Source organism: Osmerus mordax, chromosome 22 (assembly GCF_038355195.1).
Source record: "Osmerus mordax isolate fOsmMor3 chromosome 22, fOsmMor3.pri, whole genome shotgun sequence".
NCBI classification, from domain to species: Eukaryota; Metazoa; Chordata; class Actinopteri; order Osmeriformes; family Osmeridae; genus Osmerus; species Osmerus mordax.
In genome coordinates, this window is record NC_090071.1 from 4,312,867 (window position 1) to 4,338,313 (window position 25,447).

At 46.7% G+C, this 25,447-nt stretch overlaps 3 protein-coding genes across 4 annotated transcripts; 1 reads left to right on the top strand and 2 right to left on the bottom strand.

Annotated features, from left to right (window-relative positions):
• Positions 1 to 1,639: 1,639 nt before the first annotated feature.
• On the top strand, positions 1,640 to 14,526 carry sh3yl1 (SH3 and SYLF domain containing 1). 2 transcript variants are annotated; one of them, XR_010879370.1, is made up of 11 exons: positions 1,640 to 1,744; positions 5,263 to 5,373; positions 5,991 to 6,104; positions 6,280 to 6,344; positions 7,686 to 7,798; positions 10,025 to 10,153; positions 10,507 to 10,645; positions 11,140 to 11,200; positions 11,344 to 11,403; positions 13,230 to 13,382; positions 13,485 to 13,621. XR_010879370.1 is itself a non-coding variant. In XM_067260757.1 (11 exons), coding segments are annotated over exons 1-11 (1,044 nt in total). In that variant the 5' UTR covers positions 1,640 to 1,743; the 3' UTR covers positions 13,694 to 14,526. The 2 variants fall into 2 exon arrangements, 1 of the variants encoding a protein (XP_067116858.1); XM_067260757.1 differs by having other exon boundaries at positions 13,230 to 13,271; positions 13,485 to 14,526.
• A 746-nt stretch (positions 14,527 to 15,272) lies between these two features.
• Positions 15,273 to 21,561, bottom strand: si:dkey-190l8.2. The gene is made up of 10 exons (XM_067261036.1): positions 20,700 to 21,561; positions 20,455 to 20,555; positions 19,812 to 19,966; positions 19,148 to 19,316; positions 18,866 to 18,968; positions 18,421 to 18,776; positions 17,950 to 18,167; positions 17,773 to 17,881; positions 17,416 to 17,667; positions 15,273 to 16,056 (listed from the first exon to the last, which is right to left on the bottom strand). Exons 1-10 carry the CDS (start codon positions 20,955 to 20,957, stop codon positions 15,918 to 15,920), a joined length of 1,860 nt encoding a protein of 619 aa, XP_067117137.1. The 5' UTR covers positions 20,958 to 21,561; the 3' UTR covers positions 15,273 to 15,917.
• A 1,871-nt stretch (positions 21,562 to 23,432) lies between these two features.
• On the bottom strand, positions 23,433 to 25,387 carry c22h1orf115 (chromosome 22 C1orf115 homolog). Its single transcript, XM_067260804.1, has 2 exons — positions 24,933 to 25,387; positions 23,433 to 24,025 (listed from the first exon to the last, which is right to left on the bottom strand). The coding sequence occupies exons 1-2, from the start codon at positions 25,350 to 25,352 to the stop codon at positions 23,888 to 23,890; spliced, it is 558 nt and encodes a 185-aa protein (XP_067116905.1). The 5' UTR covers positions 25,353 to 25,387; the 3' UTR covers positions 23,433 to 23,887.
• Between the last annotated feature and the right edge of the window lie 60 nt (positions 25,388 to 25,447).

The following is a 25,447-nucleotide window of genomic DNA, read 5'->3' on the forward strand; positions in this document are numbered from 1 at the left end:
AAAGGTAACTCTTTTGTAGTCATCATTCCACCTAGCACACAAACACATGCACACATACAGAAGAGGCATTAGCAAAGGGACTGACGATGCACTCTCTCCACTCAGTAGACATCTCTGTCCCAGCCCCATCAGCCCCCATTCCTCGTCCCAGCCCCATTCCCCTAACGCACACTGATAAATTACCCATAAATCCAAAGTGTAGTCTGTTCTGCCTCAGTTTTATTATTGTATGTTCAAGTCATGTCCATCTCTTCAGAAATACCAACCCCATATTCTCAGCCATCGCTAAAGACAACCACTATCAACCATGCTCCGGTCCTGGAAACATGGAAACTAAACATGTCTGCCAAACTGTCAAAGACTGGCCAACAGGATCTAAATCTCTCGGTGGTTCAGTTCCTGCAATCAGACCAGAGGGACCACGATGTGTGTGCGTAGTTCTGAAGAGACGCCACCAGGGGTTGATGACTGGGTGGCCCGGCTGGTACACACACACACACACACACACACACACTCACACAAGCCTGGGCAATTGCAGCCCACCCCAAATACCAGAGACAAATAACTGTGGATAAAACGACAATGCGAGTGTTTACTTTGGCTGTTATTTTAAGACCCAAGAATAGGGGGAGGAGGGGGGATGAGAGAGGGAGAAAAGGAAAGAGAAGAGAGGCAAAGGATGATGGGAAGGTAGAAAGGAACAAACAAAGGAGAAGTATCAAAGGTAAAGGACAGTTGGAAGTTATAGATGGAAGACAAAGGACGAAGGAAAGCAGGACCAAACGGAGAAAGACAGGAGGTTAGTTGGTTGAGAAGGAGGAAAAGGGAGGAAGTAGAAGAATGATGTTGAGTGTCCTTAGTTATCATTAAGGGAGTGTTTGTCTCTCTTCCCGTTCTTTCTTCCTTCTCCGTCTTTCTCTCTTTGACTCTGGCAGTATAAGGTAATATGGATTTTCTAAAACCAACAGAGCAATCCCATGAAATCCTGATTAAGTGCTTGTCAGTGAATGTCAACACAGGATATGGCTCCTAACAAGACGTTTGAATCCGGAGGGACTTACTTGAGGGCGGGGGAAAAGCTCCAACACTCTGTCCCATACATGCACGCTCACAAACACACACATGCACGCTCACAAACACAGGCCTGCACGTACTCACACGCTTGGACAACTCTTAAAAAAAACTCCTACACATAAGCACTACAATCATGTATAATCACAAAGTTAACAGGATTACATATTCTGTCTCAATGTAAACTGTATTGTAATTTATGGGACGTGGAAAAGGGGATCGCTGTTAGAAGCGGCAAACAGAGTGCGCTCTAATTTCTTTTTTGCCGTGGGTGCACCCGCTGACGCGCGAATTTTGTGATCAAAAATCATGTGATCTCACAGCTGGTCCTGATGTAAGGTTCAGTGCGTCACGTTCCAAACTAAGCTGTTTAAAATGTCGCCTGCAACTAAAGTTATCAAATTAGTTCCAAACTTCGATCCCCTCATATACAGCCAGGTATAAGATATCCATAATCAATGTAATTGTGTACTTTAATTATTTGTTTTGTTTAGTTTTTCTTATTTTTGCGTTTCTCACGGGTGGGTCTTTCTGACATTGAGTAAGGCAGCTATGACAACAGGTGTATGGGAAGTGATAACTACGACGTCGTACCTGGCACAGGTGACAGTGGTAGAAAGCTAACTTCTCAACTTATTGAGGAGTTTAAAGAGGAGTCCGTTCTCTTGAAAAAGTAAGTGGCTGTTTTTAAGACAATTATTTAAGCCTGTAGGATATACATATATTTGTCTTTATTACAGAAATTGCTTTAAAATACTATAAACAGATATATATCGCTAAAATGTATGACATTGCATAACCGATGGGTATTGCTGTTAGTTTCACTATCTTACAACCCGCAAACTCTTACTCTGTTGTCGGGAAAGCCTTTACCCATGTACGGTAAACCAGGCTGAGAGATGTATCGGACGGTTTTGTAAAGGAGTGGGAGGTTTCCCCACTGGAACACAGAAAAAAAGCGGAAGCTGGCGCCAGCTTTCGGTGACAGATTGATACAGTAGCGGAATAAAAACAGCCTGTGAAAAATGTACGATAGCCTACTAAAACATAGCATTTGTTTTGATAGAAAGCAGCCTTGTTGTAAAACTAATCCTCCTTCACTTACGATTCCTGCATTTGTTCTCAGCATGTGTGGCCCAACAGGTGCTTTCCAGCAATGGTTCCAACCTGTCTCACAGAACATAATTGAGTTAGTTGAGTTTTTCAGATGATGGAGCAATTTATATATCTATGTAGATCTGTAAACACCGCCTCTTGAATTTAAGACTATGGTATAGTGTAATGTGGACAGTTTGCAGAGAGATAAATTAGTGGTCTTAAGAAATATCAATTTGCACTTGCATTATTACGCTAAAGCGACTTTTTCAGATTACTTCTTGAGAACCTGACATTTTCTCCAGGTACAGACTGTTTGGAAGTTAGCATTTTTTTATGTCAAACTTCACAATATGATCCATTTAAATCCAATAGAAACGGGTTGAAGTCTCCTTCAATCGTTCCACAAAGGGTTAAAATAGATCAGAAATTCTGTATTCAGTATTTTTCGTGCTTGAGGTGTTTTACTGTACATTAGTGTGTGCGTGTTGTGGCGGTCCTGTATGTTTAATGCCTGTTGTGACAGTGGGACAGGGAATCCATCAAATCTGCCACAGTTTACATCAAAGTTATTCAGCGTTGCATTGCTGAAACATTTGTGTCTCAGCCCTCAGGCAACTGTAGCAAGGATGAACGCACGCATATACTCTCTCACACTCACTCACTCACTTACTCACTCACTCACAGACTCAGACTCCCAAACACACACACACATTGCACGTGTTTGTGTTGCCAGTCTCAGTTCAGGTGTGTTCAGACAAACAACCCTCTGTCCATCACCCCCCTGGCTGTTGTATCCTCAATCACATTTCATTAACATTTAACCAGCTCATTCATAAACTCTGTGCAAATTGTTGGGTGAAATATGGCTGTCTGTTTTTAGCAACCCCCCCCCCCCCCCTCCCTCTACCCATCTTTCTCTGTATCTATGTGTTGTCCTCCTCTGTCTGTCTCTTTCTCTCTTTCTCTATCTCTCTCCTTCTTCCTCATTCTCCTTCTGTCTCTCACCATCTCTCGCTCTCTCTCTCTCATACTCACTCCCCCTCTTTCTCTATGCCCTCCCCTTATTTCCCTCCTCTGGTGTAGCATTTCTGATTGCCCATTAGTTTAGCATTAGCAGTAATTGCATTGCCGTGAGTGTTAGCATTGATTAGCGCCAGCATTGCGCTGGTGTTTGGACTGGCTCCTGCTGGGGAGCTGATGGTCTCATTAGCAGATGATAGGTCTGGCAGACGTGCGTAAGCAGGGGTGACTGTATCACACAAGTAATGACACATATCCCATTCCCCCTGCACTGACTGTCCCCATAGGCAGCCCTCTGCTCGCGCGCGCTGATGTGTGTGTGTGTGTGTGTGTGTGTGTGTGTGTCAGAATCTGTCAGCTGACAGCCAGGTTGGTGTTGAGCCGCGATGAGGCTGAGTATGTTTTTGTAGCCTCATTGACACAGAGAGGTGTCCTCAAGATGGCCTGAATAAATATCCACATAAATATAAATATCCGTCACCTGAGTTGTGTGTTTCTGTCGTTAGCTGATGACGTCATCCATGCGGATGGAGGGACTACATACACCAACACAACTGACCAGAAGATCTCACGACTGATGCAGTGTGTGTGTGTGTGTGTTTGGGGGGGGGGAGGGGGGGGGCGGTCAGGATTTGATCACAAGCTTCGTTACTGACTTTATCTGTCCTGAGGTTCTCTCCTCAGTCCCTCAGTTCAGCCTGTTACTTGTTTTTGTCTCATCATGCGCGTGTGTGTGTGTGTTCATTTGCCAGTGAAACAAAGTACCACACAGCCTTTTGGCTGTGCATGTGACTTTGTGATCCACCACGATAGAACAGGTGACACTGAGAGGGGGGGAATGGGAGAAGGAAGATGGAGGAGAGGAGATGGAGAGGGAGGATGTGGAAAAGAGGAGAGATACATAGACAGAAGGGGGTATACACAGACCTAGAAGTGATATAATCAGAGCATTGTCAATGCAGAAATCAATATGATGCAAGCCTGTACAAGGCAACATAAGCCCCATGGGCTCCCCAGACACACTGCCCCTCAGTCTCCCTGGCAGGGCCCCAGGACTAGTGTTCTGGAACACAACGGCTTACGACCCAGAAACCTCAGAACAGTCCATTCGTACCCACTCAAGATCCATAACTGCTGCTTCTCCTCTCTGTCCTCTCTGCCCTCTCTCTCTCTCTTCTCTCTCTCCTCTTTCTTCTCTCTTCTCTCTTTCCTCTCTCTTCTCTCTCTCCTCTTTTCTCTCTCTTCTCTCTCTCCTCTTTCCTCTCTCCACTCCCCTCCTCTCATGTCCTTTCTTGTCCTCTGCTTGCGTGTCTGACTGTCAGTTTACCTGTCAACCATACTGTCAGTCTGTCAGCCAGTCTGTCTGTCCACATTGCAGGTTCGACTAAAATACTTAAACCGGAGAGACGGCATTCAGAGTGACTCTCACATTTTCTGAGCCACCCTGACACACGCACACACACACCCTCTCCTGTTTGATGTGCAGCTGGGATCTGGTGATCTGGCTAATTAAATGATTCAGAGCAATATGGAATTGTCGGAAGGCCCCATGGCTTGGGAGGGGCTTGCTGGTGCATACCAGCCCAGTACTGAGAAGAGCCTGGCCCTGGCCAGCCAGTCTAACAGACACACTTCCCCAAACAGAGCCGTTTACCCGAGGAACCAGTAATTATAACAATGATTATGATGCGTCTCGAATCTCTATATACATCCATTTGTCCTTAGTCATGGCTTACTGTTCTGATAAAGGTTACATCACCACATTAGGATTCGACGGCTAATTGCAGTGGTATGGTGTCTTTCTTGTTTGGTAACAAAGTTTTATTCCTTGGTATTGCTGGGACTGGGGCTTACCTAGTGAGAGAGGGAGGTGTGTTATATCGTATGCACACAAAAAAAGACAACTTTTGTTCTGGTTCCTTACCCCCAAATTCCTATACATGTTCTCATATGAAGTGACAAACCTTGAAAAAATGGTGTCTGTGAGGGGACAACCTGCCGATGAAGCGTGCTCAAGAAACTTAACTCATTGTGTGTGTGTGTGTTTGTGTGTGTGTGTGTTTACCTCCAAAGTGAATAACCCCATCCCATCCAACCTGAAGTCGGAGGCTAAGAAAGCTGCCAAGATCCTTCGAGAGTTCACTGACATCACCAAGGGCAGTGGGCCAGACATACTCATCCCAGGTGTGTGTTCACATCTTATACAGTATGCACTTTTCTCTTTTCCTGTCATTCATTCTCTCCCTTTGTTCCCCCCTCATTCTCTTTCAGTAAACCTTTTCTCCATCGACTGTCTCTCTTCCTTCCTTCCTGTCTCTCTCTCTTCCTGTCTTTCTCTCTCCCTGTCTCTCTCTTCTTGTCTCTCTTCCTGTCTGTCTCTCTCTATCCCTGTCTCTCTCTTCCTGTCTGTCTGTCTCGCTCTCTTCCTGTCTCTCTCTCTTCTTGTCTCTCTCTTCCTGTCTCTCTCTCTTCCTGTCTCTCTCTCTCTCTCTCTTTTCCTGTCTCTCTCTTCTTGTCTCTCTTCCTGTCTCTCTTCCTGTCTGTCTCTCTCTATCCCTGTCTCTCTTCCTGTCTGTCTTTCTCTCTTTCTGTCTCTCTCTCGTCTGTCTGTCTTTCTCTCTTCCTGTCTCTCTCTCTTCCTGTCTCTCTCTCGTCTGTCTGGTCGGTGTCTCTCCTGGCAGTTGTTCCTGTCAGACTGGCTGGTGACAGCCACTCTGTTCCTGGTCTAGCAGCAAGTGATGTAACCAACATACTAACATGGCCTTAACTCACTCTTGTTTTATGTGTGTGTGTCCCTCCAGCTCATGTGATAGCCAAGGCCCAGGGTCTGGCCATCATCTCGGTGATCAAGGCTGGCTTCATGATCACGGCTCGCGCCGGCAGCGGCATCGTCATCGCTCGGCTTCCAGACGGACGTAAGTAAACACACACACACGGTCCCTGTTTTTGTTCTAAGAGGCTGAATGTAACCATACTTTTTTTTTTCTTCTGTGATGGGTTCTGTGTGGAGCCCTAGATGGTTCTGTGTGACCTGTGATGGGTTCTGGATTCTCCCTTGTACAGAGCATTCTGTCTCTTCCTGTCCCATAGGTTGGTCTGCTCCCTCTGCCATTGGTATCGCAGGTCTGGGCGGAGGCTTCGAGATAGGAGTTGAGGTACTCACTCATACACACACATTCTCACACGGCACCCATGCTTCTTGGGCTTGTAACGGCGTTCCAGACGATGTTATGATAACCGTCTGCTCCTCGCGAGTGTGTTTTCTTTGGTGTGAAGTGTGTGTTGTTTCCTGGTGATCTTTTTAGTGGAGCTGTCAGGGTTGTGATTGAAGGCCAGACCAGACGCTGTCTGACCCGCTGATTGAATCCCCTCTACTGCGCTCTCCCCGAGTGACACAGAAACACTTAAAACACACCATCTGTCAACACACACACACTCTCTCTCTCCCACTTTCTACCTCTTCTCTCTCTTTTAGTTTTTTCTTACTCTCGTCTCCTCTTTCTTTCTTTCGCTCTCCTCCCTCTCTCTCCCCCCCCCTCTCTCCCCCTCCCTCTTCCTCTCTCCCTCTCTCTAAGGGTCAGAGAGTTTAGAGCCACAGTGTGAGGGTGACCCTGCCTGCCTGAGAGCAGAGGAAGCAGCGTCGTGGGAACTTGTCGAGAGAGAGAGACAGAGAGAGACAGAGAGAGACAGAGAGAGACAGAGAGAGACAGAGAGAGACAGAGAGAGACAGAGAGAGACAGAGAGAGACAGAGACAGAGAGAGACTCAGCTGAGGTGTTGTTTGGTTGTGAGAGCAGCTGTGTATTATAAGGTCAGGTTTCTCTCTCTCCCCCTTCCCTCTCTCTCTCTCTCTCTCCCCCTTCCCTCCCAAGTTGCCTCCCCTGGCTCTGCCACCCTGGGCCTAGTCATGCTCCGTGCCCCTGGCTCCAAGGGGTGTTCCTGTTCCTCTCTGGGGGGGGGGGGGGGGGGGTTTGAGGGAGAGAGAGGGGGTGGGGGAGTTCAGTAGCTGTCGGTGTAGTTCTCTCGCTGCGGGCACATGCGCACAGAGGCACACGCACACAAACCCCTCAGCCACAGGTGAATAAGAGCGCCATTGTTCTCCCTCCTGGCGTGGTGTGTGAAAGTTATTAATGAGACCATAGGTGGCAACAGGTCTCAACCTCACCCAGTCAGTCCTCCCATCACACACACACACTCATACACACACGGGCATACGCGCATAAGCACACATTGTGCTTATGCGCAATGTGTGCTTATTCTCTCTCTCTTAATAAGTGGCTTGAGATGCTTAGATAATGTAATGGAAGCTCAGTGACGAGGCTCTCTGGGTCGGAGACCCCGCCCCCTCCAGACGGGCAGGCCCTGCACCATCGCCGGGGGAGACGGGGGAACCATATCCTTGTTTGTTTTGAAACACATCCCCTGTCCCCGAGCACAATTACTGTACACACCTCCAGTTCCGCGCTGATCAATCAATTGCTGTGTGTGTGTGTGCAGGTATCAGACCTGGTGATCATCCTGAACCAAAGGAGAGCGGTGGAGGCCTTCACTAAGGGGGGCAACCTGACCCTGGGGGGCAACTGTACTGTGGCAGTGGGGCCGATGGGCAGGTGATGGAACACACACACAAGAACATGCAGTATACACACACACACATGCACAGGAACAACATACAGTATAGACTAGGGCTGGGCGGTATGACGGTATATACCTTGCAACGGTAGAAATGTGTCTACTGGGAGAGATTTGGCTATACCGTTTCAACCGCGGTATAGATTTTTTTTTATTGGTTTAAATTATGTATTTCATACATTCTTATTAAGCATATATGCCATAACCCCCTACTCACATGAGATATGTAAGGGATAATGTATAGAACGCCGGTCATTATCGGGAAAATAAGCCCTGACAAGTCTAAGTGTCGGGACCCTTAGACCAGACTAAGCTGTTCTATACATTATCCCGCTTATTACACGGCTACTTGCCGAAAAAATAACTTAACACAGTGTGTCTTTTTACAATTTATTTGTTACCATTCGTAGTGTTGATCAGCAGAGAAATTGTTCGCCAAAGACGTTGAACTTCATAGACGTTTAACATTCTTTAGGTTTCAAATCAGCTGACGTCGCTAAGCAACTGAGTACACTGGGGTTGAAAAGTTACCGGACTAATTGCGGAGTGCTACGAAAGACGTGAATCCGAGGCAAAAAGGCAACTTCCCTTGACAGCAGTCAAATATGCATAGCAACGGTCAAATCTGAAAAAATTGTTCACCGCAGAACATTGGGAAACCCCATTCAAGTGAATGGAGCATTCTACAGCTTTAAGAACAGCCGTGTAATAAACCGTGTTATATACCGTAACCGTGATATAAAATTACTCATACCGTGATAGAAGATTTTGGTCATATCGCCCACCCCTAGTATACACACAAACATGCGTTATACACACACACAGGAACAATATACAGTATACACACATGTATGCAGATACCAACACCCAGACTGCCAAGGTTCTTTGTGTCAGCTGCACACACTGTTTATTCACTCCATATGAATCTAGCTTTCTTAACTGTACCCATGATAGGAAGTCTCCCAATGAGAGTCCAGGGTGACCTCCTCCTCTCTCTTAAACCAACACATGCACACACACACACACACACATTTCATTTTTCCCGTTCCAGGAATCACAGAGGAGTCAGTGGTCATGTGAGTCATGTTTAAAAACGTGGGGATTTATGTGGTGTTAGCTGATCTGCTGGGACACTTCCTGCTCTCTCCCTATTGGTCAGACTTGAGTTGGGCCGTGGGAGGATGGTGGTAAACAAAACTCAATTATCTGTCAGGTGGCTGAGCGGTTAGGGAATCGGGCTAGTAATCTCAAGGTTGCCAGTTCGATTCCCGGCCGTGCAAAATGATGTTGTGTCCTTGGGCAAGGCACTCCACCCTACTTGCTTCGGGGGAATGTCCCTGTACTTACTGTAAGTCGCTCTGGATAAGAGCGTCTGCTAAATGGATAAATGTAAATCTGTGGTCAGTTACTACTGTAGGTGTGTGTGTGCCTGTGTGATACAGGGGCCAGTTTACCAGCACTACTATTCAAATCCCAGCAGGCACTGCTTGTTACTGAGGCCAGATGATTCAAATGGTGACTCCAGGAACACACACACACACACTCCAGGGTGGCAGTAGGGGTGAGGGGACGCCCTCAAAATGATTTTCTTTCCTCAACCCTTAACCAGTTGATCGCGTGTGCAGTTGGGGAATGTCGTTAGTATGTGTTGACAGAAGAAGTGGGTTGTGAAAGTGGTTATTGTTTTTATAGCTCTGTGTGTATCAGTACGGTTTTCTGAGGGAGATTAGGTGGAAGGTTGTGTGTGTGTGTGTCAGCAGGGTAGCTCATGTTGGCACAGGTTAATTGTTGTTTATGGGTGCAGGTGGAATGATGCCCGCAGGAGAATCCCGCACACACACACACACAGTCTTTATTTAGAATCGGGCGACAGGTCAATTAAAGTAGGGAAAATACAATTAGCTTTCAAAGGAGTGGAGCTGACATGGGGTGGTGGGGTTTTTTGTGTCTGTGTGCGTGCGTGTGTCACAATTGCTGAGTGCAGGGTGATATGGGTCAGAGGAGCAAGATGGTCGCCGCCCGGTTGAGTCAGCAGATCAGAGGGAGAGGAAATGGTTCCTCGTCAGGTTCACACATACGATGACGTCTGTATCACTCTCTGTCTCTACAAGCTTCTCCAACTCCAGGCTTCACCAAACTGTTTTATGATTGCAAGATGATTATAATGGTATCTGCGTGTGTGTGTTTTTCTTTGTGTGTGTCAGGAACGTGGAGGCAGACATAGCTCTGCGTAGTACCGCAGCAGTGTTCACCTACTGTAAGTCCAGAGGCCTGTTTGCTGGAATATCTCTGGAGGGGTCCTGTCTTATAGAGCGCAAGGAGACCAACCGCAAGTACGACCTGTGTGTGTGAGAGAGAGACCTTGATGTCCTGTCTACTATATCCCTGCTTGTGTTTTTAGTGTCTGTGCCTTGTCTGTTGTGGTTTTATATATTTTATTGATTGGGAGTCAGGTGGCTGAGCGGTGAGGGAATCGGGCTAGTAATCCGAAGGTTGCCAGTTCGATTCCCGGTCATGCCAACTGACGTTGTGTCCTTGGGCAAGGCACTTCACCCTACTTGCCTCGGGGGAATGTCCCTGTACTTACTGTAAGTCGCTCTGGATAAGAGCGTCTGCTAAATGACTAAATGTAAATGTATTGTATGCATTCTTGTGTTATTAAGTATTGAGGTGTGTGTGTGTGTAGGTTCTATTCCCAGGACATCCGAGCATCGGCCATATTAAACGGAGATGTGGATCCCCCTCCAGAAGCTTCCAACCTGTACACCATCCTGCAGGACTACACCGAGAAGTACTGCAATGACTGGACCGGCAAGATCTCCAGGGTAGCACACACACACACACACACACATACCTGTACACCATACTGCATGATTAAGCTTAGAAATGCAGCAACAATTGGACCAGCAGGGACCTGCACTCCAAGGTAGTGCACACACACTGACGTGTATTCACATACACACATTTACTCACATACACACAATTACTCACCTAAGTGAACACACGCACGCTGTCTATCACTGTACTGATGCATGTCTAAACCATTCTACCAACAAGGCAGGTGCTGGTTCCTGTCTTTGCTGAATTCCTTCTTTATGTGGTAATCTTTCTCTCTCTGTCTGTCTCTCTCTCTCTGTCTCTCTCTCTCTCTCTCATGCTCTCTCTTTCATCCTGTCTCACACTCAGTATCTCTCTTCACCCACTTTCTCTCTCCCTCGCTCTCCTAACTATTCTCTTTCTTCCGTTCTCACTCTCTTCCTCTATTGTCTCGTCTCTCTCATTAAGTGTGTGTGTGTGTGTGTGTGTGTGTGTGTGTCAGGCCCCCACCAGACCCAGAGCTCCAGCTGCACATAGATCCACCAGCACACAGAGGACGCAAGGTACCACACACACACTGTTTTCTGCAGACACAACTGGATGTAAAAGGTGGTGGCATGCCTGGGATTTCCGGTAGTTGTATACTGTTCCTGAACATGTCGAAGTCGAATATGTCATTTGATTGATGCTTCCTGTGTGTTACTAGAACCCAAACCATCCATTTACCCAAACATCTCTGGTTTCAAAAACGACAGCGTCAACCAAGGTGAGGGACTCTTCATCTTCATCTTCCTCATCCTCCCACCTCCACCATCATTTTTGTACCATTAGTAGTCAAGGTAAAACAGGCTGTGTGTGCGACAGAGAGAGAGAGAGCGACACAGAGGTGATCTGTGAGTGATGTAATTGTAGAGCTGAGTGGATATTAGCCCTGTGTTGGCCTTACTGTGACGCAGACACACACACACACACACACACTCTGTTCTAGCCAGACACCATGTTCCCTAGAGATGATGATGATGATGATGATGAGACGCGTCTAATAGGTCGTTTGACACCATCTGTGATTCTCTCATTATTCCTCTCACCCTTCCATCCCTCACTTTACCCTCCCTGCCCTTATGTAGCAGTCCAGTCCGATGGTAGTGTCTGCAACAGTATAACCATACTGGTCAGGGTTTGATTATTCTGGTCTGATGGTGCTCTCGCTGAGCAAGGTTAGGGTTGGATTAGTCTGGTCTGATGGTGCTCTCGATGAGCAAGGTTAGGGTTGGATTAGTCTGGTCTGATGGTGCTCTCGCTGAGCAAGGTTAGGGTTGGATTAGTCTGGTCTGATGGTGCTCTCGATGAGCAAGGTTAGGGTTGGATTAGTCTGGTCTGATGGTGCTCTCGCTGAGCAAGGTTAGGGTTGGATTAGTCTGGTCTGATGGTGCTCTCGATGAGCAAGGTTAGGGTTGGATTAGTCTGGTCTGATGGTGCTCTCCCAGGAAAGTACAGATGGAGGGGTGAGAGAAGGGGACAAGTGACAGTTGAACTGCTCTCACAATGGAGAGGGTAACATACTGACGACAGGTGTGTGTGTGTGTGTGTTTGTTTGTTCAGGCTTCAGTGGTTCAATGACAGAGGAATGCTTTCATTTACACAGTGGCCGACTTCATTGCCAAAACACACACCACCATGTCGACAAGTAGTGAGATGAAAGTCGAGGTGTGTGCGCGCGACCATGTGAGCGTGTGTCTACTTGAACGTGTGTCTGCTTAAGTACAGTATGTGCTCGCATGCACCTCGAGGTGAGACCCGAGAGGTGTGTGTGTGTGTACATATAAGTGATATATTAAACTGTGACCTCGTTTAGATACGCCAAACTAAACATACCTGATCCCCACTGGGCTGGGAGAATAGGACCTGCCATAATAAAGGAATAATTGTATCAAGACTTAAGTACGGAGAGGGGGAAGGGAGGGAGGTGGGGGCGCTGAGAGAGGGGAAACAGTCTTGGGGGGGCTGTTGTTAGTCTCATTAATGGACTAGGAGAGATCTGTTCATTACTATGGATAGATGGAAAGAACCTTCCTGTTGTGTGATGAGCCAGTGCAGCTTCCCTCAGGGGATAGAAGGGGGCGGGGGGGTTGCAGGTAAATATTAGTCTGAGGTTGTGTGACCGCGTATCTACACAAGTGTTCTTTTGTGACCCATGGTAATAATTTGTGCCAAACACACACTCACTGTCTTGTCCTTACACAGCACACACTTTCTCCCTCTCTCTCTTGCTCCCTCTCTCTCTTTCTCTCTCTCTCTCTTGCTCCCTCTCTCTCTTGCTCCCTCTCTCTCTTGCTCCCTCTCTCTCTTGCTCCCTCTCTCTCTTGCTCCCTCTCTCTCTTGCTCCCTCTCTCTCTTGCTCCCTCTCTCTCTTGCTCCCTCTCTCTCTTGCTCCCTCTCTCTCTTGCTCCCTCTCTCTGTACCAAGGTTATACTGCCCTCTGGTGTGGTAACCAGTCATTACTGCAGCCAGGTCTTCAGGTTGTGTTCCAAAAGAGAGAGGCAATTCCTCCTCATGTCCTGTGTGTAACCAGGCCTCTGTTCTCCTCCACAGCGGTCTTCAGCACTGCCTCTAAAGCTGTTCTGAACCAGTATGGTACGAATCATCTCTTCTCTCTGCTCTGCCATGCCCATAGAACATGAATCTGAACTTGAACGTGAATCCAAACGGAACGTGAATCTGAGCATGAATGAATCTGAGCATTCTGTAACTAAATGATAACCTTAACATTCAGACAGTAACGGTATGTCAATACATGAGGGGATACAATTACTGTTGTAGTAACCGTGGTTACTTGTCTCCTCCCAGCACCTGGGGCCGTTGCGGCCAGCTCAGGAGACCATCTCGTTGTCACGGCGATACATCCCTTCATGGGACAGCAGCCTGGCGACTTAAGCTTCAGCCCTGGCGACCAGATCACCGTGGTTACCAAGACGGATTCCCAGTACGACTGGTGGGAAGGTCGTCTGGGGGGCCGGGTTGGAATCTTCCCTGCCAACTTTGTAGCCTATCCCTGAACTCATATACGTGTACACATACACACACGTAGGGCTGCAACACACACTCTCTCTCACACACACACACTCTCTCACACACACACTCTCTCACACACACACACACACACACAGGGCTGTAACACACACAGAGGGCTGTAGCACACATACTTATGACTGTCACAATAGACACACCATCACATCCGAAACATACAGACTCACACACTCTGTCTTTACAGCTGAACTCGCTTTGTTCACTTTGACCAGAGAAAAACACACAAACAAATCTTTCAAGCCATGTTGTTCCCACTGAAGAGGGCCTGTCTAAGGTATCCCTCTCCCTGCACTTCCAGAACACTTTAAATGACCAGACCATCTCTTGGTTTCACTTGCTGTGGTTATATTGAAGGTTGGGTTTGGGGGGGATTTTAAACCAATCAGCTGATGGCTGTTGGAGTATGTTGAACCTCCTCAGGTTCACATCGCTGGTGGACGTGGTCATCCATGCTCAAATATATAAAGTTAAGCTACAGATATTTATTAAGCTTGTCAGAATCAGTGAAACTGTAAAGAAAATGGAGTTTCAGACAGGTTGGCAGCAGCTGTCATGGCTGAGGTTTGGCTTGTGGTGTAGCAGGGATACGTTGTATTAGACTCCTCCTTCCCGCTGGGACCCTTCCTGGTTCCAGTGTCTCCTGGAGGAGTGGGTTCTTCTCTCTACATGTTACATGTGTATGACTTTTTTTTTACATTGTTTTTCTCGAGATCAGGAGGTATGGGGATAAAATATTTATGAATTGATTTTAAATAGTTATGCTTTGATTTAATGCATAGGTGTGTATGGACAATAAAGATGTTAACACCAGGCTCTGTAGTCTTTTGTACACAGAATGCCAACTTTTAAAATACTCTGATCCAACACATACCTGCTCTTGTGTGCGTGTGTGTGTGCGTGCGTGCGCGAGAGAGAGAGGGTGAGAGCTCTCCAATTGACAACTCTAACGTCAGATCCTGTTGTAAGTTCTGATAAAACCTCCAAAAACAAAGGATGCCTTATAGAAGAAGATGGAACGAGACACGTGGAAGCTTCCACTGGAACCCTTGTCAGGTTCTGAAGCCTGTCCTCAGGCAAACCCTGTGTTGTGTGATTGAAGGTTGCTGTTTCTGTTTTGGCCACCAGAGGGCACTACTGGACAGAATGTAGTGTCCATGCTGTGAGGAGTGCCAGCAGCAAGCCGATGGGCGGGGTCAAGCAGACAGGAAGTGTTATTGGTTTATGAAGGTCACTGAAATTTGCGCACCGCCTCTTTAAGACCCTCCCCACCACCACCAACCCCACAAACCCCACCAGAGTGAGTGTGTGTGTCTGTAAGCAAGGGTGACAGCTGTTACGTTACAAACCTCCCGGTGCCTGTGCACAGTGGTGCATGTGTGATCATCAGCGTGTGCATGCAGGTGTGTGTGGCTGCTTGGGTGTGCTTGTGATGCGTGTGACATGGTTGTGTGTGTGTGCACATTCAGGTGTGTATGATTCTCAGATTGAGTGTTTTTTCTGTGTCGTGCATTACATGACCAGACAGACCGCAGACAGACACATTCTTCAGAAATTGAAAATCCTCCTTTTATTCTTTTGGACTTTGCAGGGGGACATTCCTGATTCTATTACATCCTCCAGCAAATAACATCTGGCACCAATATAAAACTCAGGGAGATCATACCAACATACTCTCCAGAATTGTATGAATGATCTAAAATGAACTTGACTTCCTGAATATAGGAATCTCCCCACAAGCACACATACCCTGCTCTTATACATCCTCATAATACTGTTTTTTCATGAATGGTTTCTCACTTTGGCAGAATCCAATTCAAGTAAGTTGAGTCAGTAGTTTTAGAGATAAATGAAAGGAACCCCTAAGAACACAAATACATCCACAAATACAAAAATGTGCTTCTAACCAAGTTATTAAATACCCGCATGATAAAAAATATATGTACAATACAGGCAATGATTTATATCTTAAAAAGGTGACTTTTTTCCTTCAGTGATTTCAGCTGACACAGAGAATCCCTCTGTGACATTGCTTGTAAAAAGTGCAATACAAATAAGATCTGATTTGAAAGACTTGAGAGCTGAAGTCTTACTGCTTACTGAAAGTCACAATGTGCAGAATATGGTGTGTGCACGCGTGTGTGCGTGCGAGAGAAAGATTGTTTTCTTGACTTGCGTATGCTGTAGTTTCTTAACTCAAACAGCACAAATGGCAGTGAGGGGTGTGTGTGTCTCTGTAGGGTAAGTAAAGACATTGTTTCTTTCCCACTTTGCAGTTTCTGGGTCCTTCTCCAGAAACGGTGTGGCCTTTTCGTCCGGGGATTCTAAGGAGTGCCTGCCAGAAAGCGTAGATAGTGCTGTGATACTCACAAGGACTAACAGAGAAATCAACAAGACCATGTTGAACCTGTTTGGGTTCATTTCAGTGTACAATGATGACTAATGTATTGTGTATATATTACACTAATATATAAAGAGTAACTGGTTGCTGTCATTGCTTGTCTGCGGTAAACAAATATCCTGACATCTCAGCAAAGCAAGCTCCCTTTAGAGCTTTTTGATTACCAAGGCTGGAGCCACAGGGTTCAGAGCAAAGAGTGGGGGAGACAGGAAAGAGGAAGGTAGGAGACAGGAAGGAGGAAGGAAGGAGACAGGAAGGAAGGAGACAAGAAAGAGGAAGGAGGCAGTACAGGAAGGAGGCAGGACAGAGGAGACAGGAAAGAGGAAGGAGGCAAGACAGAGGAGAAAGGAGATAGCAAGGAGGAAGGAAGGAGACAGGACAGAGGAGAAAGGAGACAGGAAAGAGGAAGGAAGGAGGCATGACAGAGGAGATGCAGAAGGGAAGAGAGGGGAGGAGTAAGTGCTGACCTGAAATGCTCCAACGCTGACTACAGTACCACGGGACCTTCATATTTGCATGCTCACGTCACGCGGACACGCTCACACAAACACAGACACACAAACCGACACATTGACTTTTGCACGCTCACTCAGACACACGCACGCACAGGAGACGAAGAAGAAATGTGACAAACCCCCACACAGCACATAAACACACACACAGCAGCTGTCTGGGATGTGTGAGTGGATCAGAGTGTGCTGGCACAATGAAGAGCTCTCCAGCTCTCCAGGGTTAGGTGTCAATGCTGCTTTAAATAGCCCGGCCTAATGGGACCGTTCATTTATGACTTCACAGACCTTAACACACTGACCTATCCTGTTGCTATCTGATATACTTCCAAGGGATCCCCTGACTAAGTCAAATACACCCTTTAGTCATGCATGAACAGCCTCAACACAGCTCTGAATCCTGTATTACACGCCGTCCTGGATAGACTTCACCCTTGTCATCTCAACCATAACAGCCAGGGACTTTTTCTGCTTTTCATCGCACTGACTACATCTCCCAGAATGCACCTCTGTTCTCCCTCAGCCTGACTCAAAGTCAGAGCTGCTTCCATGGTGATGACAGACCTCGGCAGGTGCAGGAAGTGTCAGTGCCTACTGACAACCTGAATTAGATTTGTTCCAAACAGGATAGAACTGGTGGTGGTGGGGGGGGGTTACAGAAGAAGCCTTATTTGAGGCACAAAGGTTCTGGTGAAGTATAGACCTGGTCTGTACCTGGTCACAGGTATCTATTAGGCCACACCCCTCCAGTCACCAGACAGAGAGACTGTTCTGCTTCTCTTACCTCCTACAACAGGCCCGGAGCCACAGCAGTGTGGATAGCTGGAGGCTGGGTTGTCTGTCACAATCTTCCACTGAATCAGGAAGCGGCAAGCCACTGGTCTCCGGTAGCAAGAGGCAGAGGCCCGCCCCAATGATGGGACCACTCCCATACACAATCATGGCAGCCAATGGGATCTCTCCTCTCGGACTGACAACTGCGTTTAAAATACATCCCACACGGTAGCACAAATTCACCAGCCCCACACACTTCTGTCTGCAACACACACACACACACAGATGTGATGAACATATACAGTGATAATTAGGACCCTAATGGAAACACACATACTTAAATTGTCTGCGTGTGTGTGTGACATACCTGATGACTGTAGGGAATAGTTCGATGCTGTAGAGCAGTGAAACAAACACTGTAATCTGCGTGCACAGCTTCCCAGTCATGGCCAGAGTCATGACGAGTGCAGGGATATCTACACACACACACACATTAGCTAGGACCATTGAGTGTGAGGGACTGTGTGTGTGTGTGAGCACGTACCACAGAAGTGGGACACCAGGAGAGACATCAGACAGGCAAAGCCACTGAGGAGCAGAGAGAGCATGCTGATCGGGCGCCGTCCGCAACGAGCCAATAGGAAGGGGACGAGCATGCAGGGCGTTTCTGACAGGCCGGAGAAGAACTGGGCAAGGTAGACGTCGACTCCGAACGAGCCCACGTTCATACAGATACCAAAGTATGTGAGGGCAGACGCCAGGCTGATGGGGGGGGGGGGGGGGGGGAGAGAGAGAGAGCGAGAGATAAAGGGGGGAGAGGGAGAGAACCTGGTGAAATTCCAATGGGACACAGATTTCACTGTAGCATTATCTACCCTCCAAGACAACCATCCGTTTCCTCCATCATCTTCGACATCATCTTCGTCAGACGCAGTCACCACATACACACTCTCTGCAAGTCACACGCACACAACACACACTCCCCTGCAGCCCCCGCAGGCCCAGACTCACCTACCCAATGTAACTCATGATGCACAGACGCAGCAGGATGGTGCGACTGCTGAGGTATGAGCACACTGTCTCAGGTGTGTGTGTGTCAATCTCAGCTGTGTGTGTGTCAGTCTCAGCTGTGTGTGTGTCAATCTCAGCTGTGTGTGTGTCAATCTCAGCTGTGTGTGTGTCAGTCTCAGCTGTGTGTGTGTCAATCTCAGCTGTGTGTGTGTCAATCTCAGCTGTGTGTGTGTCAATCTCAGCTGTGTGTGTGTCAATCTCAGCTGTGTGTGTGTCAATCTCAGCTGTGTGTGTGTCAGTCTCAGGTGTGTGCACTTTCTCATCAGGATTCCGTGGGTTACTCCATGCCGTGTCCAGCAGCTAGGTTCAAAACACAGTGGAACACATCAGGGTTTAAAGGGGTTAGGAGTACTGATTGAGTGTGTGTGTGTGTGTGTGTGTGTGCATACCTGGTCCAGACAGAGTTTATCCTCTGAACTGTGTCTTCTGTACTTTTCCAAAATGTCTGTTTTTCCTCTCAGTTGGAGCCAGCGTGGAGACTCAGGTATACAGCTAAAACACACACACACACCTCAGGTACTTGATAAGCGTTCTAAAATGGAACCTTTTCATCTGAGGGTTCTACTATTGTCTATTTTGTTCACGCTTCTATCAACTCATTTGTTTTCTTTGTGGCCCAGTGTAAGGTGGAGGCGGGCCAGTGTTGCAGTGCCCCCTAGTGGCTGACTCACATGTAGAGCGGCAGGCAGAGCAGCTGGGGAAGGCCCAGAGCCAGGTGGAGATGCACCCAGGATCGCAAGCAGTATGCCAAGGGGGCCAACGCCATCATTCCCAGACTGAAGGAGAAAGACAAGAGGGCCGGGGGCCAAACGCGACTCTTGGGTAAACTCCACTCCACACCTAAAACCAAACGCACACCCACACACGCACACACACGCACACAGTCTGTGACTCACAGTTACATGGTATTGTAAACTGAAAGCAAATTTTTGATGTGGGTACACGAACCACAGCCCTACCCTCTCCTTGCAAACACACACACGCACACACACTCGCTCACAAACTGGTACTCCAAGTTATGCATATGAATCATAATGTGGACCTTATGTTTAAAACAATGCTTCTTCAGGGATTTGTTTTTATTGGTTGCACAATTTTACATAAGGGCCCACCTGCAGACAAACACACACGCATAACACACACTCGTACACGCACACACACACCTTTGGAGTGTACTCAGTATAAGCAGTAGTGTTAAGGTTAAGAAGGTTGTGCACCTGGGAATGTTTCATAAAAGTTTGACATGCTGTGTTACATGTGTATATGTGTGTGAATGAGAAGCATATGTGTACATGTGTGTGTGCATGTGAGTGTGCGTGTGTGTGTGTCCCTTACCCAGGCTGAAGGAGCAAATATTGATGCAACAGCAGGCGACTCCAGTGAGGCAGCGGACAGTGAGGTAGAGGAGGGCGTGAGGAAGAGCCGCTGGCAGCAGAGTTCCCACAGCATGCAGACACACACACACCAGGAAAACCAAGCGCTTCCCATACCTGGGGGAGAAACACACACACACACACCCCATATACACACACACTCCCCATATACACACACACACACACACTCCCCATACACACACACTCCCCATACACACACACACACACACACACACACACTCCCCATACACACACACTCCCCATACACACACACACACACTCCCCATACACACACACACACCCCATACACACACACACACACTCCCCATATACACAGTAGAGACATGAGAAACACTGAGTGATCACATGCCACTCGCACACAAACATGGTTATTCAACAACAGAGATGAACTGTAGTTTGTCTGAAATTGATGAATAATTCACTTTCTTGTAGAGAAAAACAAACACACACACACACACACACACACTGGTGACCTGTTGAATCTGTTAGCATTGGTTTAGACTCAATAACATGGAAGAACCCTCTACTGACTTGATAGGTTGGTATAGTTGAATACAGTGTATCGGTCTGTCTGTGCGTCTCACCGGTCTGAGAGAGCTCCACCAAAGAGAGATCCAAGCAGTAGTCCACTCATGTACATGGTCTGACCATATGACAGCACCTCGTCATCCACACACACTGTGTTCTAGGCCACACACACACACCCAAGAAAACAAAGAGAAAGAATGACAAAACACTGTGACAAATGATTTGGCACTCTAGTTTGTGCCAGACTTTTTTGGGATCAATCAGTTCCAAATGTTTGCCTACTGCGTAATAGACTACTCACATTTTCATTGGTGGTGCCATTCCACTTCGCGAGTGATGTAGGTGACACTGAATGTGAAAAGTTCACATCACCGGTCTTTATGTTGCTGAGGTTGCGCTGGTCCAAACGATCCCCTCTCTTGAATGGTTCACCGGAGACGCACAAGCCTATGCGGACTGTGAAGACATCGAGGAAAAAGCTGAAGGCCGTGAAGAAAAAAACGAGAGAAAGCCGCCAGTACACCGCGCGCTGCAAGGGAGCCATACGCGAGGAAGTCATCTATGCGCCTCTCCTATCCTCCTCACTTCTTGTTAAGACTAGACGTTGTGTCATGTGACTAAACAAAACGAACGTACATCTTCAAACGAATGCGGATTGCTTAAGGTTTCGCCCCAAGCCGCGGAGAGTGTTAAAATTCGGCGACGTGGTTCAGGGTTGAACAAGCAGGGGTATGTCGGGCCCAAACATGCCTGTCGATGAAACTGAGGTCCGTCTGTTTTCTGGATATCTAAGTCCCAGGGAGACTAACACATTTAAACACAGATAATACACTGAAAAACGACCGTGGTGTGCTGCGTTAATTTTCCAGGTGAAGTAACTGACCGGCCCTTCAATGTCCAATGTTCAATACTTCCCACCCGTGTTGAAGACCAGCAGATCATGATCTGGACAGGATCGTGTTTTGAAAACGCACACACTCATTCTCATTGAGGTCACTACTGATGACGAAACAGATTATATCAAATGTATACTTATTACCTAGCTGTCCAAATGTTGCTGTTCCAACAGCTTTTGACCAAAATACAAGACCGCTTGTCCATGACACTGCGCGTGAGAGGGTAGGGGAGGTCTGAATTTGGCGATCTTTCAGAAATGTTCATGACTTCCAAGACGTCCTTGATTTTATTTTTAACTAAGATCTTTCAAGTAAATCCCCATTTTCATTGCCCCTGGTTTGCCTTGACCGCGGAGACCCTAGAGACCAGGGGAGGTGAGAGACTTTAGAAGGTTTTCTCTTCTCCTGCATGCTTCTGTGCATGACTCTTACTGTTCGAAGTTGAGCACTAAGCCCCCTCGTGCGGTACGTAAATATTACTGCATTCTACCGATTGATTAGTGCTTTCTGCACTCAGTGTCACATCTAATACTTCCAAATGTAGCCTACTATTTGTCATAGTCACTTCTTTTTTATTAATATCTCAGTCTCAGCATAAACATGATCTCAGCATACATATGATCAGGAACCTTGCAGTTGCAGAAGGCTATGAAAATCTCAGTCGCCCAGGTATGAAGCCAAACCTGTATCCAGGGTTCGAATTACGAGGGGAATGCAGTGGCGGTTCTACACGGGGGCCTACAGGGGCCAATACCCCTGCAAAAATGTCCCTGGCCCCCCATGTGGCCCCCCCTGAGCTGACTGAATAATACTTTTTTACGTTGTTTTTCTTCTTCTAGTAGTCATCATGAAACAAGGGAGGGACATTGCAGCCTTTTTTGCCCCAGTAAATAAAAAAGTGAGAGAAAACATATCAAGGTATTGAGAGAGCTGAGGAGCTGGAAGAGGCAGAGCCGTTTGTATGATTTTAATATCATTTGTTTCTGTTTTTTAATGTGCCCCTCTGATTAAACACTGGCCCCACCTTGGCCCCCAGAGTAAAATTTGTCTAGAACCGCCACTGGTGGGTTGACCCCCATAATTAAGACTTGGACCCCCCCAAAAGAGGTAAAACAACAGGTGGGGGGGGGGGGGGTCAATACATTTATAAATCGTTCTTACCTGTAATCGGAAATATGACTTTACGCCCTGGAGAAGAAGTTGACCCCCCCGATTGTCATTGTATAATTCGCACTCTGCTGTATCCACTGTGAAATTATGTAGGCCTATGGTCGTAGAGCAGATGTGGGGGGAATATTTGTTATAATTAAGCGAATCATAGGAAAAAGTCATAACCTCGAAGATACCAGGACTTCATACCAGTTTGTTACTATATATAAATTTGTCTTTCTTTAATTCATGTTGATATGGTCACATTCACAGTGATCAAACACACTCTCTTCAACACTTCCCCTGCTCGACTCTTCATCTCATCATTTCCCTTTTTCTCCTTTTCTCAACTCTCTGTTTTAACTCTTCTCTCCTCTTCTGGAAAACCACCGTCTTTTAATAATCTCTCTCCCTTTTTCTCTCTTTCTCACTATTTGTCTTTGTATCTCTCTCTCTCTTTCCCTCTCCGGGTATTGGATCTCTGTCACTCTCTTTCCTAATCGGTTCTGTATGCCAAGCCTGTCTCTCTCTGTCCATCCATTTGTCTGTCTGTCTTCCTTCTAGCTCTATCTGTCTGCCTGTCTTGGCTCTACAGGTTTCAACCTCTTGCCTACCTCCAGCACAGTTAAGTAATATGATTGAAACAACAAAACTATTGATATAAGTGCTATGTTGAAAGCTTGACATGGAATTCCCTGTAAACCGTGTGCACCCCTTCCTGATGATTGAAGTCAGATGTACTCATCATAACACACACAAGTCAGGGAGTCAGGTGGCTGAGCGGTGAGGGAAGAGGGCTAGTAATCTGAAGGTTGCCAATTCGATTCCCGGTCATGCCAACTGACGTTGTGTCCTTGGGCAAGGCACTTCACCCTACTTGCCTCGGGGGAATGTCCCTGTACTTACTGTAAGTCGCTCTGGATAAGAGCGTCTGCTAAATGACTAAATGTAAATGTAATGTAAGTCCAACTGCATTGCAGCTTCAAACAATTACAAACAGAATGCATTTAGAAATGATACACTACGTTACACATTGATTACAAATTCTACACTGTAAAACAGTAATTCAGTAATAATACATTGTAAAGAGGATAATCTATACCAATCCATATATTTCTCTCTCTCATCTCTATCCTGCCTAGTATTAAGGAGGAATCACTGATGGTCAGTTTACAACCAGGAGGACTGTGTAGCTGTGTTGGATTCCCAGAATGAACAGATCTTTACGGATGCTGTAAAATACAACAGATAGCATGATAACCCTCATCTATTACATGCTTTTACAAGCCACCAGTGTGTGCAATTCCCACATCTCGGGTAAAGGTGAAGATGTGTTTCAGTGTGTTAGTGTGTGTGTGTGTTAGTGTGTGTGTGTTTGCCTAACAGAGCGTGAGAGAGAGAGGTCTGGGTCCCAGTCCTCCTGGATCAGTCCACTAAAATCCCATCATCCTTTGCTGCCAGCCCTGTGGGCGTCAGTCACCAAGGTGGCCGCTGCCGAAAGGGGCGTGGCATAGCCACCAGCAAAGCTCTGTAACCCGGCAACCAGGCATCGCCAGCTGAACCGCAGGGCTTTACCAACATTCTGTGGGTGAAGAAGAATTAGACAGCATCACTCTCATGTGTCCCAACTGGGATGGGGGATTCATCCCAGTTGATCCATAGTTGATCCAATTATATTTTAGGAGACCTCGTGAAATATTACTTACATGGGGTCCCTAGTTTTCTAGCTACACCAATGAGTTGTCTTTTCTAATCTTGGTGGTTGTATTTGTAGAGAGAGAGAGAGAGAGAGAGAGAGAGAGAGAGAGAGCGAAGGAGGCTTACCCCCAAGTTAGAGAATGTGTGTGTGTTTATAAGTGTACACATTTGTGTGTGTGTGTGTGTGAACACAGGGAGAGACCGAATCATAGATGTCATATGTGAGGGCTTAAAAGACCTGAATCTCTCCCAAAGACGGGAGAGATTCATGAACCCAGACTCCCCCCTTAATCCTCGCCTCAAGTCTTAACTCAGCCCCCACCAGGTCGCACAGGAGCGTCAACTATGTAGGCCTACTTTGCATTATATCAGCTCTGTAGCCTATGAGTAGCCAGAGAAACGGCACAAATCATGAATCACTTAATAATTCACTGTTATCAATGAATGTTCTTCACGTGACTGTAATCTAATACAAAGGAATGTTATGGCCTTTATCAGTTGTTTAAATTCACCAGCTGTAGCCTACAACTAAACGCGTACGTTCGAATTCCGTGTTTATCTTTTTCAGAGTTGCTGACATGTAATAGTACTGAAACTAACTCAAAGGTCACAATTTGCACGTGCTTAGTAAAGAAAACCTGAAGCATTAACAAATACAGCAGTTAATCACTGTCAATATCCATTTGGCATTAAACAAATAGAAACTGTCAGGTAGGCTAAACATTCCTATACAAATGTGTTCTGTGAACATCACGGACTGAAAGTTTCACTAATGTTTTATTCTCCTTTACCTTTCTGTACTTTTTGTATTTTTCCTTTTTCTTCCTTTCCTTCTCTTCTTTCCACTCTACATCCTCTTCCAACTCGTCCTCAATAAGTGGCTCATATTTATCGGGCAGAAACGCGAAGTAAACATCTTTGGAGGTCTTCTGTTTGATCGGAGTATTGCTGTGAGTTACCCGCTGAGTCTGAGAGTCTACTCTCTGGGGGCTTCCCTTCGCTGGAGTCTCCTCACTCTCCGACTTCTCTCTGGCATATGGGTGAACCTCAACAGTCTCGATAATCTCCGACACGTCCTCTGATATTTTCTTAGATATTTTTTTACACTTTGACCGTTTCTTTCGCGACATGTTCTTCTTTTGGTCACCAGTACACGTTAAGAACCGTGCGTGCGCAGGTGTGTTGGGATCAGACCTTTGGAATCGAGACATACCGACGTACCGTCGTCTTCGTTTGCCAGCAACCAATCAACTCTCCGGTATGGGCGTACAGTGAAAATTCCCGGCTAAAATCTTTTAACCAAAAA

Coding starts and splice junctions, on each gene's coding strand:
- sh3yl1 (XM_067260757.1), top strand. Junction 5,374..5,990: donor GCCAGACATACTCATCCCAG/GTGTGTGTTCAC, acceptor GTGTCCCTCCAG/CTCATGTGATAGCCAAGGCC. Junction 13,272..13,484: donor AGCTGTTCTGAACCAGTATG/GTACGAATCATC, acceptor GTCTCCTCCCAG/CACCTGGGGCCGTTGCGGCC.
- si:dkey-190l8.2 (XM_067261036.1), bottom strand. CDS start 20,957: ATGACTTCCTCGCGTATGGCTCCCTTGCAGCGCGCGGTGTACTGGCGG. Junction 19,317..19,811: donor TATTTGCTCCTTCAGCCTGG/GTAAGGGACACA, acceptor GTTTGGTTTTAG/GTGTGGAGTGGAGTTTACCC. Junction 16,057..17,415: donor CTCCGGGCCTGTTGTAGGAG/GTAAGAGAAGCA, acceptor GCTTTCTGGCAG/GCACTCCTTAGAATCCCCGG.
- c22h1orf115 (XM_067260804.1), bottom strand. CDS start 25,352: ATGTCTCGATTCCAAAGGTCTGATCCCAACACACCTGCGCACGCACGG. Junction 24,026..24,932: donor AATACAAAAAGTACAGAAAG/GTAAAGGAGAAT, acceptor CTTCACCCACAG/AATGTTGGTAAAGCCCTGCG.